The sequence below is a fragment of the Xenopus laevis genome, chromosome 5L (genome assembly GCF_017654675.1).
Source record: "Xenopus laevis strain J_2021 chromosome 5L, Xenopus_laevis_v10.1, whole genome shotgun sequence".
In the NCBI taxonomy this organism is placed as follows: Eukaryota; Metazoa; Chordata; class Amphibia; order Anura; family Pipidae; genus Xenopus; species Xenopus laevis.
In genome coordinates, this window is record NC_054379.1 from 107,739,626 (window position 1) to 107,755,059 (window position 15,434).

At 36.4% G+C, this 15,434-nt stretch overlaps 1 protein-coding gene across 4 annotated transcripts in view; it reads left to right on the forward strand.

Moving 5' to 3' along the window:
* The window catches only part of dis3l2.L (DIS3-like exonuclease 2), a 186,137-nt gene that overhangs the window by 37,266 nt on the left and 133,437 nt on the right, over positions 1–15,434 (forward strand). For all 4 annotated transcript variants that reach the window (XM_018241355.2, XM_018241354.2, XM_041563235.1 and 1 more), the window contains one exon: positions 809–910. In XM_018241355.2, the coding sequence (XP_018096844.1) occupies positions 809–910 (102 nt within the window). The remainder of the gene's footprint in view (positions 1–808; positions 911–15,434) is intronic.

Consider the following 15,434-nt stretch of genomic DNA (forward strand, 5'->3'; position numbering starts at 1 on the left):
TGAGTTTACAACAGCTATGAATGCTTTAATAAAAAAAGAAATTGGATTTCATATTTAATTTAAGAAGGACTTTTATTATACAGATTTTTATGTCTGGGTGACGGGTCCACTTTAAATTCAAGTCAAAACTGTATATTTATGTATTCATTTCTTTAAGTTCAAATGCATCATCTAGGTAAAGGTAGTATTGGTTAATGCTGTAGTAGAGCTAATAGTGCATCATGAAAATGTCTTGGACACACAGCCTACATATACAGACTATTTGCTGAGTGGGGTTAGTGGAAAGTAACTTTATTTCTGAAATACTACAGCATTTTTGTTATCTTTAGAAAGTTTTTTTCCCCCATGTTTCTTGATAAATCCCCTATAATAACTTTCATAGTTGTTAACTGCTCTAACATAGATACAGTAGAACCCTCATTTTATGTTTTTCAGGGGACCAGAAAAAAATGGCGTAAAATCAGGGAAATTGTTACTATTCTGCTTAAGAGACAACAGATAGTTCAATATCATGTGAACCTGCAGCTTTCTTTTAGACAGAGGAGAAACTGCGCAGACACCGTGTAAAATTAGGAAAAACCTAAAAACGGGTTGTAAAATTGAGGTTTCACTGTATATGTATAATCATATGGGAAGTAGTTTAGGGTTATGGGTATGTACTAAGGTGGGGCTACAACAGAGTAGCCCAGCATAAATCGTAAATTCAGCGCTGCTTTTTTATGGTCCAGGACAATTTTAATTAATTACAAATATTGTTTCTTCATAATCCTTACTATAACTTTTTTTTTTTTTTATTATTCCCCTTTAGGATGGTGTAAGGGACATATTCATTGATGGGGTAGTTTCCCGAAACAGAGCTTTGAATGGGGATGTTGTTGTTGTGAAGTTACTTCCTCGTGAACAGTGGAAGGTTAGTTCTCAATACTTTATATACATATATTTCTTTATTTCACAATATGACTTTTTGTTTTTTATGATTAAACAGTAATAATGTAAAATTGTATATTTGTTGTATCCTGAATTAAAGTAAAAGGTCACTACTATGTGCTTTTAGCAACAGAGATTACTGTGAATGATGAACTGAAATGATCCCGCAAAACCAATGTGTGTGCACAAAATGTTTTACTTGTGTACGCTTTGAAACCATTTGTACAGTATATATAGAAGTGGGTTGGTCAAAATAAATTTGATATTTTTCTTGATGTTAACATTTTTTGTGTGCAGATTGAAAATATTAAAATAATCTTCTCTTACATCTCTGAACAGCCTAAATATATCTTTACAAGTACTGTACTATGCCAAAATGTCTTTGTGTTACATTGGGAGCAGACACATCTTTTAATGTCTTTAAATAGTACAGATGTATTGTAAGGTAGCAATCTTAAGGTCCCCATAGACACGACGATTCTTCTTTGGTGAACGACTGATTTGAGTGCAGTCCGACCAACCCATCAAATTATCGTGCGGTTAGTGGGATTCGAACGATCGTACATCTTACGATTTTTCTGCCGACATCTCTCAGAAAATTGATCGGCCAGGTTTAAAAATCTTTATGTTTGCAGGGCCAAGCAGGCAGCTACTCTTCAGTTTTGCTGGCAATATCGCCTGAAATGGTCTTTTTAGTTGATGGACACATCGCACATTTAAAAGATCATTTCAAGATAATCGTGGTCTCAATAATGATTGGATCTTTTAAAAATCTTTACATCTATGGCCAGCTTAAGGCAAATTTTAAAAGGTTGCTTGGTTTACTTGTAAAGACCAATCCTGAACAAGTGAAATATATTAACAGTACAAAGATGCCGGTTCATTACATAATGGAGTTTTAGATAATGGGGTACTTTAGAGTGTACAAATGCCCTTAATGATTTGTTTACCTCAGTATATGTAATTGAGGAGCCATGTTACTCACTTAATAGCAGAACAGAAGGCTTTGCTGAAACAACTTGTCAGTGACTGACACAATATATTCTGCAAAGTTAATGTGAACAAAGCTCCAGGGAGGAATGGAATACTTATAGAGCTTAGTTTAGCTGTAACCAGGCTACTCTTTAGGAATTTCTCACTAAACCTTTCATCTGATATGGTATCAGTGGACTGGAGGAAAGCTGATAAACTCCAATATAAAGAATGATGATCCTACCATATCATTTATTGGCAAAATGTAAATGAGTAAATTATCTGGGGATTTAATGGGTCCTTCCTTCCTTTTTTTTTTTTTTTTTTTTTTTTTTTTTAAATATATTTATTTGTACATTTACATAGCAGTACATTATACATAATTCAAAGTATTAACACTCTTGGACTGCCCTTTTTTTACATTTGTTGTAAGACGCCTGGGAGTCATTCCCAGTAACTAAGCATCAAAAAGGATTTCAAAATAACATTTTGTCTATTAACCATCTATTTGTCTATTAACCTATTCTATGAATAGAATTAATTTGTCATTTTGTAGTACATTTGTATACAGAACTAAAAAGGGCATTTGTTAATTTTGAGAATAAATTGTACTGTAAATTTCTTTAACATCATCGTTATATTACCGCAATAAATGTTTCAACAACAATAAACATTTATTAAAACCAAACTAATGGAGACTAATCATTTTAGTCAACATTTAAGCTTAATTAAGCTTGGAGTGAACTAGTGTTAAAAAATCTTTTTAATGTTATTTGTAAATATGTACTACTCGATACAATATCTGTCTGGCTGCTTGCATGATTTGCACTCCTGGATTTGAAAAAGAGAATGTTGAATCTGCTTTAGAAATGCCTGTTAAGGCGAAAAGCATTGCAGTATTGTGTATAAGATCTCTTAGATCTTAACATTAACTATGACTCAAAAAGTTTCAATTAGCAGCAAGTTCTGTGTAAGTTGTGCTCCATAGTGGAACACCCCATCTTACATTGCTGAGGAGAGGAGGTGGGAAAACTGATTCGGTGAGCTCCGTGAATACCCACAGGCATAGTGGGAGAGTGGAATTGGAATACAGAGTCCCAAGCAACAACGGTTGGATGAGAGCCATCGATTAGGGGGGAATGAAGCGTGTAAGATTTGGAGGGTGGAGGGGGATGCTCCATGTGTTAATACCTGTCCCTTGAACCACTGTTAATATTTTTTGATGCTTGTTCATGAGACAGTGCTTATTTAAAGATTGTGGATATCTATTTGACACTAACTGTGTTAGATTTTTAAAGACTTTTCAGATAAAATAAGCTTATGCCACTGGATTTGGAGAGCGCACTTTATTGTTTTAAGTGCTTGACGCTTCTATGCCATTATCTCCGTAACTATACCCAGGCCAAATTAATTTTATTGAGGCTATGAATTTTATTGGAATGAACTTGAACTGCTCTTGAGTTTTATATATACATTTTCTACATATTTATTGGTTGTAAATAGAGCAGTAAAAATCTTTTTCTCTTTTTTTTTTTTTTTTTTTTTTTTTTAATCCAAAATGGGAAATGCATCTTTCTATTCCAAAATACCTACAAAGCTTTCCTAAATGTATTGATTTTTCTAAAAAAAAAATGGAAAAATGGAAAAATCACCACAAAGCTTACAGTTTACAGAATCTTCTCTCCCACAGTTTATTATGGGCCCTAAATTTGCATATAAACTTTGTTGCCATCTCAGCTTCTGCAAACAAAGCCCTTCTGCCTGTATTTTGTGTGTACAAAGACCCCTAAAAACCATATTTTTGGAAAGTACACATTCTGATCAATCAATATAGATAAATACATCTTTCTACTCCAAACTACCAAACGGCAAAGCTATGCTAAAAACATATAATGAGCAATGATGCAGGAATAAAAAATTCAACACAACCATAACAAAAATTGAGACAAAAATGAATTAATAGTGAAAAAAATTGTGTATTCGTGTGTGTGTGTTCTTTTAGAAATGTTCACACTTTTAGGGCAGAGACACACGCTCAGATTTGGGGAGATTAGACGCCCGGCAACAAATCTCCTCTTCTTCGGGGTGACTCCCTGAACTGCCTTTCTGCTGGCTAGAAAGTAAATTGCCGGCGGGATGACACTCGAAGCGATTCATCTACAGAAAACGAAGCGCTCCAAGTGCCATCCCGCCACGATATACATTCTAGCCAGCGGGAAAGCAGTTTGGGGAGATTAGTCGCCCCGAAGAAAAGGAGATTTGTCTTCGGGCGACTAATCTCCCCAAATCTGAGCGTGTCTCTGCCCTTAGAAGTATTAATAATTTGTTAATTCCTTCTCTGTATCAACTAGAATAAAACTAGAATTCACACAGACAATCTATTTATATTTTAATAAAATGTATTTGTACTTTATAGCCCCTTCAAAGGAACTAAATTGTTTTTGAATTATAGCTTTAATTAGAACATAGAACCGACATGTGTCCAGTCATCCACCAACACTGTTCACATTGACATGCTATTTATAGAGACTGCCTCACTTTTTGGGTTTGCATGAAGGAAAAAGTACACAATGGATTCTGATCTGTGGTTTTTCTTCATTAACTATACAGTGAGTTTTACAGGTCAGAAAAGTATCTAAATATTTTGCAGGGACAGTTAGCACAGTCTTGGAATTTCAATGGATTCTTGTTTTTATTTGTGTTCCTCATTGCTGTTAAGTTTTATGAGAATTTTCCTGAAAAATACCATGACTGTTCTAATTGTTGTAATGCGGTAACCACTTGGTTATATTGGACTTTTTGGTTCTGTTTATATTCTTTTATGGATTGAACAGGGAATGTTTTGTTCCTTTAGTTAAGCACATCCAATTAAAAATGTTCTTGTTTTTGCATTTTATTGTAGGTTTTAGGAATTAATTTATCTCTTGAATGAATCTTATTTACATTTGAATATTTTTTTCATTTTCTTTCATCTATTAGGCTTCATCAATTGTGCTTTTATGCAGTTCATAGAAATCCAAGTTAACTTCTAATATCCTAATATTTTAAAGCGGTTGATGCTATATAGTTCAGTGGATAAGTGCTCTTTATTTGATGCACACAAAAGCTGTGGCACAAATATGCTGTCTGGTATTTCTCTGGTGCTACAGAATGCTATGGTGTTACATGGCATATTGGTTTATATGGCCTATACCACATCATTGCGAGGCAAATAGACCATATAATCAACCTCATCGTTCTTGAAAACCCCTTGGTTCAGTATGTTTTCTCCTTTCCTGCAATGTGCTGCTGAATTGTTATGGAATGGTGCAATATAATTGGTCAAATTGGCAAGTATGTTATTTTTGGAAATAGCAAGGTTCTGTTTTTGGCTTCTGTACCAGCCCAAGGCAACAACAAAGCCACATAGATCTGTGTGAACTTCATTTATTCTGTATATAAAGAATATAATAATTAACAATACAAGGCCGATTAGTGAATAAAGGGGGTCTGTTACCCAGACATAAAAAAAACTGTATAATAAAAGTCCATTAGAACTGAAACCCCAATTTTAATTAGAACTTTCATACCTGTTAAACTCGTTTAAAAGAATTGTTAGTATAAAAACTGGGTAAATAGGCTGTGCAAAATAAAAAATGTTTTCAATATAGTTAGCCAAAAATGTATTCTATAAAGGCTGGAGTGACTGGATGTCTTAACATAACAGCCAGAATACTATTTGCTTTGCAGCTCTCTTGGTTTCCAGTGACTTGAGGTGGGGTGGCGCATGGGTCATAACTGTTTGCTTTTGAATCTGACCTGCATGCTAAGGATCAATTGCGAACTCACTGAACAGTTTTGTCCCATGCGGCCCCTCTTAAAGTCACTGACTAACAACTAACAAGTTCGACAGCTGAAAAGCAAGAAGTTGGGTTCTATTATGTAAGACATCCAGTCACTCCAGCCTTTATAGATTACAATTTTTGGCTAACTATATTAGACTATTTTGTTATTTTTAGTTCTTGGTTTTGCATAACCTATCTATTTACCCAGTTGTTATTTTTACACTGAACTGTTCCTTTAAAAATCTCAGCTGTGGATCCTGTTTGGTCTCCACAGCCTCTATGCCTCAGGGACAGCAATTACTTTAATTTCTTTACTTCTTGGATGCCACTACACTTTTCACATACCCCACCCTCCTTACTGTTTATAATTGTGTAACCTATGTATGATCAGACTTAGAATTTACTCTTTTAAAAGCCCTATTTGGAATTGGTAATATTACTTGGACACCCATATACTGTACATATTAAATATCCTATATTGTTTGTGTGAGTAGGACCATGATTGCTGTTTCTGAGGACTGGTGTGGTGGTTTTTTTTCTAAAAAAAAAAAGATTTTGAAATTCTTACTGTTTGATTAAAATGTTTCAATAAGACATGTTTTCTGTGTGTGCCATAGTCTGCCTGCCCTACACTCAGGGGCATTCCAGGGATCCTTTGACACCCTAAAGGGGTCTTTCTGATGCTACCCCCTTGCACCTGACTCTTACATTTCCAAGCTCTGGAACAGCGCCAGGGGGGAAGCATGACTAGTACGCAGAGAGCAATTGCGCTAGCAGAACTGAAATTCCAATTAAAGAAGTAGTAATTGTGGTTCTTCAAATTACCAGGATTGGCTTTTTGCCACCCCTGATAACTTGCAGTCTGCTGCTGCCTGAGGAAAGTTTCTCAACTTGCCTCATGACGGCAGCTCCCCTGTCTGCGCTGCCTGTGTGTGCCATACTCTGCCTGGAAGCATTTATTAGGGGGTCCCCAAGGTGTTTAATCATGTGCTAGGGGTTGTTGTGCTATTCAAATGGGAGGAGGCATATGGATTTAAGGGTATTTCTTTATATAAAAAAAAATAAAACAGAAAAAAGAACTCTTAACTCCCACAATAAACAGGATCTCAAAGGTTACACTCGAGGACTGACAACCGTCAGAAGATCAAATGCTCAAAATTTATAAAGAAAAAAGTACCCCGTAGGTAACGCCTTAATCAATATCCAGCATAGGTTAAATCTCTTAGATTTAATTGAATTAATTAAATAAATTAAAGTGAAAAATGTGCCCAATTAATTAGTTAATCAACTACTTGGTTTTAAAACAGTTCATAAGTAATATAAAGTGCCAATTAGTGCATAATATCCATTGAGTGGTTTAACCAATTGTCACTCTCAAATTAAATAACAATTCATGATTGAGCTCAACCAGAAAAAGTTAAAAAGTTAAAAATGACAAAGTTCATCAAAGGAGTGCAATTAATTGGGAAAGGTGCTTTAAATTAAGTGAAAGATTATTAAAAACACATCAGAAATTTATGCTAAATTAATCAAGTGCTAGTACTTGTATATTTACAAATTTCTTTATATGACATCACAAGGGATATCCCTGCAGTAAGCACCAACTATTTGGTTTTTTTGGTGTGATACCGCCATTTATATGGGGTATGGTCTTGACATATTTTGTGATAACATGGGTGTGGTTTAAAAATGGAATGGTCAACACTGGCTTCCATTAGCAGCCCTCCACCACGTAGGCCAGAAAAATTCTGGCCCTCAGTACCACAGAAGTAGGACAACACTGCTCTACCAAACCAACTTGGAAAGTCATTTGGAGCATATATTGCTTTGATTATTCTATGTGCAACTTACAGGGGCATATTTATTACTTTAAATGTTGGTACTACCATGTACCAGATGCATTTTACTTCTGTAAAATCAATATATTTGTTATAACCAGTTAGCAATCCGCTTTGTCATGCTAGCCAGTGGTAGAACAGTGAACGTAAACATTTAATTGATTACATATCTTGCTATTCAAGTGTAAATTTGCCCACATTATTAAATGAGCCTAAGTGTACTAAATGGAAGCACTCTTTCATCTTTATAGGTGTATTTGAATGTAATACTTATATGGGTTCTAAGTTATCCTTTCTCCTATGTGTGTTTATGCCCTTTCATTCCTATGTTATTGTAAGCGACTAGATTATCAAATAGTGTTTTAAGTCACATAGATAAAGGACATTCTCACATAAACTGGAGAATGTTCACACAGTATAGAGATTTCACACCACCGCTTCTCCCAAAATAAATGTCTTAATATGTGAGAACTTATAAAGAATCTGTCCCCCACCTTTGTGAAGCACATTTACATTGAATGAGGGAGCCTTGCCAGTGTACAGCATAACATGATGCTTGCACCAAAAAATATCATGAGTAATTTAGCTCATAGATTTTTCTCTTTATCTTATCAGAAGTGCTTCCTGTCAGGATGCGTATAGTTGCACTAAAGGTTTGGGAAAGTGCAATAGAAATGGCTAAATCCTGTTGCTACTTTCCTGGACCTCTGTCCTGTAAAGCCATCATTGCTTTTTTTCCCATGGGGTGTTACCTAGTTGTCCTAGATAAGAGTGGGCTACCACACCTTCCTGGGACAAAGGAAAGGCTGGAACAGAGATGATTTCCTACAAAGGGACACACAGACTCCAGGGCCCTTTCCTAGAATTGCTGACTTAGACAGGAAAACTTTGATTTCATTAATTATAATATCACTTTTGCATTGAGGATGTTTGTCATTGTTTTTTTTTCTTGTATATAATTACAGTTGCAAAGAGTCTAGCAGTTTCAGGTAATCGTGTGCTGAATTCATTTTTTTTTTTTTATATGAATAGTATTAACTTACAGTAAATGGCAGTTGGGATTGGGGGTATGAACTTGTGTTATGTGCCACTTATGTTGTGTGTTTTCTTGTTATAACCTTTGTTTTTAACCCTTATTCAGAAACCGGTAAAAAGGCTTTGACCAAGCTATATTCCTGGAAAATCTGTTAACAGGAAATTCACATTTTACTTGATGTGTGGAGTTCATCTTTGCAATCTAATTTTTGTTTTTTTTTACATATATTTCATCCAAAATGTACCTTAAATTATCTCCATGCTGTGCCTACACAAAGTCCATTGTGTCATAACATTCTCTTCATGCATTTTTGAGCCTGGTTACTTACATGATATATCTTACTGTTTTAAGGGAAATTATAAATATAATAGAAATAGAACAATAATGATGCTTCTCTTATATGCACTTCTGGATCTGTTCTTTATTGTCTTAAGCACAACATACATTAAAGACCTTTAAAGGGCATGTAAAGGCAAATATATAAAATCCCATTTTTACTTTCTTTAATGAAAAAGAAATCTATCTCAAATATACTTTAATTAAAAGATGTCTACAGTTTTTATCATAAACCTGACTGTATGCAGTGCAATTCCCCCTTCTTTTACTGCTGTTGATAGGAATTGTCAGATGGTCCCCAACTGCTGTGCAGGAAAACGATCATACTTTCAAATGGCAGGGGGAGCCCCCCCACCTTACTTCCCAGAACTCGAGCACCATTGTTGGATTCCCTGTAGAGATTTGTATCCAGAGACGCAGTGCAGTCTCTATATTATGATTATTAATCAGTCTTGCTGTATTGGCTTCTATGGCAGATATTATTTGACTTGTGCTGTTTTGATAATTTATGACGATCCCTAAGCTTAACCTCCCAACTGAAGCCCAGACCACACTGAGCATGTGCGAGTCTTGATATTGCAGAAATGTCTAACAAAGTTACAAGATGACAGCCCCCTGCGCCAACTTTGAAAGCATAAATCATTTGTCTTATTAGGCTGCTGGTGCAGTAAGTTCATGTTTATATTTAGTATACAAAATACAGCATTTCTAGCATTATTCTATTTTAGACTTTAGTTGCCCTTTAAGGGAACTTTTATAATCAGATAATTTACATATAGACCCATGCTGAAGTGTGGTGGGTAAGCTGGTTTTAGCAAACAAAGTATAATACAAATGTAGTGGATGTTAAATAAATAAAATTTTTCTCTTGCAGATGTCTGTGGGACACCGGACCATGGGTATAGCATCTACCACCGTGAGGCAGAATACTAGCACAGAAGAAGCTGACTTATCCCTATCCTGCTACACCCCCAGAGAACCACTGGATGACTTCAGTTTTATTGTGTCCTCAAGTTGACAGGATACACAACCATCCTGATAATTTTTGAGGCACCAGAGGTTGTCCTGGAATTTCCAATCAGGCTTTTCCCATCGTGGGAAAATTGCACTGGGACCAGTAAGCCTCCCTAGGAGCAAGCCATTCCAATATGAGCCATGGCTGCCTAGTGCAGAATGCTGCTGCATGGACTGCTGCACCAATGAAGTGAGTTGAGAAACTCGCCTCAGGCAGTAGCGGCCCACTGGTGGCAAAACACTCCACTTCTGGTAACTTGAATATGCTCTTCTAGTGTATAGCATACAACTGCGCTCTCTGCACTAGTGTCGTGGATTGCCATTGACCCCCTGGAAAGTGGAGCATGGGGGCAGCAGCACAAAAGCTGCCTCAGGGCAGACTTGGGGTAAGAATTGCCCCTGCATGGACAACTGGGATCTCCAAAACTCAAAGGAAAGCATTCAAGTATTCAAGTATTGGACCTCAAATGGCTCAATATCTTTATTTGTCAAGCACGATTCAAGATACTGTCCTTATGCTTGGTCACTACAAGCATGAAACCATTGCCTCGCTTCTTTCCTCCCTACATAATGGGACTGCTTTGGTATGTCCCCGTGGTCCTTGTGTCCCACTGACGTCTGCAAGAGAAAAGGGGAAACTCACTGTTAAATCCATAGTGTACATAGTTGAAGCTTGAGTTTGATTTTTTTCTCCTTTCTTATTCAAAACTGAAGTCCTCCAGTGGTTCTCTGTGGATTTAGCAGAATAGGGAGCAGGCAGTTTCTTCTTTGATCGTATCCTGCCTCCTGGTGGTATTTGCTATACCCCATGTCCCCTGTGTCCCACTTACTGCTGAAGAGAAAAGGATTACAGAGTTACTTCCTCGACTAAACATTTTTAAATTTTTAACTATATGTGCTGTTTAATAACTTGTTTTCTTCCACAGATCCTTACTTATATATTTCATCTTTAGTGTCACTTCAAATACTTCACCTGGGCTAACAAAACAGAGAAGAGGAAGCTGAAGGGAAATGAAAATTAAAAGAATTGTCCGTTCTCTTGTATCCCAATAGTATGAGTCAAGTAGTTTGTTTTTATCAAAAATAGAATGGGACAGCGGGCAGGCCCGGATTTGCGGCCAGGCCTGGGCCTAAGGTGGCATGCTACTAGCTGCACAGGTAATTTGCCTATTTCTGGAGCACTTAGTGCTTGGTTCTTAGTGCTCCTGTATTCGCATGCGCGCAATCCTGTAGGAGGGAGCTTGAGGAAGCTGTCCCCTGGGCACCCTTGGTGTTGACATTTAAGTAGTGTTGACATTTATTGAATGGGATCTAAATTGAAATTGTGAATCTGTTAGGCAGCGTGCTGAAAAAAATTATTGCTTGCTATGGGTTACTGCTCTGGTTGAAATTTGGGCAGTGTTTGTATATGAGCCCTAGTGTGATATTGGGAAGGGGGGGGGGGGGGTGTTGGAAAGAAAACAAAACTTATAGGGGTTTTAAAGTGGCAGACTTTGAGAAATCTAAAGAGATGGCATAAGTCATCTCTCTCTCTGGTTTTTTTTAAATCATATTTAATGCATGGGGAGACTGGGCAAGAGAGGAATGTTTATTTCATAACTTCCAGTAAAATGGCAAGCTCTCTTTTACTTGTGATAGAAATAATTTGGCAAATGCACAGAGAAGATAAAAAGGGCAGCAGTTTTGCAGCTGAGTTGATTTGCTTGTGTGAATCATGACTTGTCACTGATACCAGATTCACCTTCTGTGTACAGCTGGTGTGTGAAAAGATAATCTAATGGAGATTTATGCCACTAAACAGCTGGGAGGCTTAATGGTTGTTGTTCATGACATCACCAGACACATGATGGCCCATTTTCTGCATATTGAAAGTAAATCTAAACATTCCCATCACTTGCTGCAGGTGCATGAGAGATTTTTAACTTCAAGCATTTTATGTAGGTATCCTATGATGCCGAGCGCTCCCATTTTAATTAAGCAGCCATACTTAGGGGTGGATTTGAAAATACCCAGCCTAATATTTTTACCACACATATACAAACTTATTACATTAGATGCAAGTTAATATTGTATGCTAATAATTAGCAGATCAATTTTCACAAGCTATCATTTCATTTTCTAGCCAGTCTTAACATTATACTCTTTAATACCCATTGTAGGGAAATATAAATTCTTTCAGCTAATTAAAGGAGGTTTGAGATGTGTGAGAACCGTTGCATTTCTGACATTGCTTTTTATGAACATCAATCTTGGGATTGTACTGCTGTTGTGATATGGTTCATGGTAAACCAGTGAACGCCAAATGACAAAACAAAAAAACACCTGTAAGAAGAATTGGAAGTCATAACAAACAGTATAGGGTATGCAGGGTTCAGTGCGCTGATATCTGCTGGAAATGTTTCCCAAATGCCTAAATAAAGAAGTATTGTATATGGTGTTGTATGTCTTATACAGTTGAAATATGAGTATTTAGAACTACTCACATAGTCAATGCTTGAGAACGGGCATATATGTTAATCTTTCTTTGTAGGTGTTGTAGTCCTGAAACAAAAAGGTTTCAAATAGTGATGCATCGCTGGAACTTAAATGTCCCTGCGGACCGTTTACACTTACCGAGCAGTAGTGAAGGGGGAGCCTTGTAGATTATAGTAGTTTTGTTCGGTTCTCTCGCGAAGTCTCCGCCTGTCTGACTGCAAGAGATCATAAAGTGGCGTGGTTGTACAGAGATGTGATGTTTGCCGGCAGGCAGAATGTGCCGTCTTCTATGTAAACGGCTTCTGGATCGAGTAATGGCGGTGTCTCTGAACAGTGGTCGCCGTGCGCGATTGTGAGTTAATTGGCTCTCTCCCAGTCGTGACGGCTCAGCTGTCTGGAGTTATTTAGGGAAAACTCAATAAGGCAGATTATAGAAAAATTATTTATTGGTAATTAATACTAACCCAACGCGTTTCATGTTTTGAGTTTGTGAACTTACTGGATTCACAAACTCAAAACACTGACCCCAAAAGGTTTAAATACAGAAAAAGACTAAGTGTTTCCTAACGAAATAACCTCTTTTAAGCATATTTAATCATACCTTTTAAGACTATATAAAATTAAATTGACTGTTTTTATTTCTTTATGAATTTTTTTTATTATATATGAACTAATTTGATGGTTTTTAAACGAAACAATGTATTTTTAAGAACAAATTAATTGCCAATTAGGCTAATGAATTGATTGACTACAACACCTACAAAGAAATAACATATATGCCTGTACTCAAGCATTGACTATGTGAGTAGTTCTAAATACTCATATTTCAACTGTATAAGACATACAACACCATATACTGTCTTCTTTATTTAGGCATTTGGGAAACATCATTTCCAGTAGATATCAGCGCACTGAACTCTGCATAACCTCTACTATAAGAAGTGAACGTGTGGACCCACACAAATTATCGGTGCTGCTAATTCAATAGACCTTTTAAACTGCACAGAGCTCAAACTCCCCTGGACATAACACAGTACCTCAAAGTTAAAGTCCAGACTGCTTTATAGTTTAAGTAGAATTGTTTTTTTGTTTGTATTGTCATTTATTACTAGCATCGGACAAGGACCTCCTTTCTAAAGGGCCTTATCTTACTGTGCTTTCACTTTTAGCACGCATGATAGCAGGGTATGCTGTAACAAAGCAGTTGGTCAATTGCATTGTACTGGAAACTTTTGAAATTAAAGACTTTCCATTTCCACAAGCTGCACGTGCTCTTGCCTTATTCATTACAGTCTGTGCAGGAATGTGAACTGAACCCTAGAGGGGCCCACTTAAGAAAATCAGAAGGGCTTTCAGCATTGGAGTGTGGAGGATGGGTGAGAAGCAGCTTACAGCATCTAAGCAGGTGCAGCAATACGTACATATCTGCGTTGTTGGTTACTTAGATAACAATCCTCCCTTACGTCATAAGGTTTTTTTTCTTTTTTTTAACCCTTGCCTTGTGCGAGGAGGCCTCTGATTTCTTCTTTATTCAAAAATTCTTTACTGCACCATGGACATTTTAGAACAGATAAAATGCCTATTTTTGGTAATATAGTCACAGTAACCTAGTTAATGAGTATCTCAATAAAACTGAAATTATACGGATACCTTGTAGTAAAAAGCATGGGTTCTCATTGCCAAATACAATATCATTATTACTGCTTTGCATTTAACTACAAAAGATGGATTTAGCATCAAGTTTATGGGGTTCTGTATTGGTTTTATTTCACCAAGCACTTTGTTAGGTTTACAATGATATAATAAAGTACATGTAAAGCAAATAATGGTTTGTCCTTGCCTTGGCTCCCACTACAGAAACCTTAGAAGTTGAGAATGAATGGGAGGTTGATTCAAGAGGTTGAATTATAAAACCTCTTCAACCATCTCTTTTACCACTAGGCTTTGCCAATCTATGCTTGTGATGCCATGCAGTCATTGGCTTTGAGTATGTATTGTCTTTCAAACTTTTGAAGTCTTATAACTGGAAATCTTGTTCATTTGAGCTTCTGATCCTTTTTGTAAGTAGCATCTGTTTGCTTTTTTAATTTAGGATATCATTTTTTTTGGACCGTTTCAGATATGCAGAGTCTAATTTAAAATAGAACCTATGCTTAAACGTAATAATCGTCCATTTTAATCTAGTTGGTTTCCCATTTAATCTGACGGTAAGACTTCCTCTTCTCACCTGACATGGCTCTTTGTGGCGCCTCAAATGTTACTTCAAGCAGAGTTTATTGCAGATCACAGGCTTTGCAAATTCTTTTCTTCCCACATCTGCGTCATGCAATAGCTCATCTTTTTTACAGTTAAAAACGGTAATGAAAAGTAAGCTTCAGCAATGAAACTCTAGCAGTGTTTTGGTTTACATTTACCCATCCTCTTAATACTACTATTGGCTCAACCTTAGGAACTGCATGTTCTTTGATTAAACAGAAGGCCTGGCATACTGAAAAGTTTTGTTGCATTTTTTTTTTTGTTTTCCTATAAAAATATTATTTTTACAAATTTGTTTTGCTATGCCATCTGTCTGAATGTGTCATGATGTTTCTTAATGAGAATATTAGGCGTCTGATTTCTTAAGCATGACATTTGTAATTGCTCTCTGTGCTATAGATGCATAAAAGCATTTTTTATTTTTTCACCTTGAAATGGCCTTGACTACGTTTTATAGACTTATGCCTTGTCTGATGGTGTCTTGTGGTTATTTTAATATTTTTTATGGAGGAAAAAAGTTAAAATTTTCTTTAAAGTTGCTATCCATTATGTATGTATATACCAAGATTCATGTACTGAACTTTATTTTGTCTGGTTTTACCATTTGTGGTGATGTGCATGGGCTTCTTTTGAGTAGTTTTACTCGGAAGTAAGGCAGACCTTAATGATCATGTACTCTGGTATCATGCAACCTCTGGTCATAGCACTTAGCATGACCATCTACCTGACAATAAAGGAAGAGTTCTGGAGAAACCA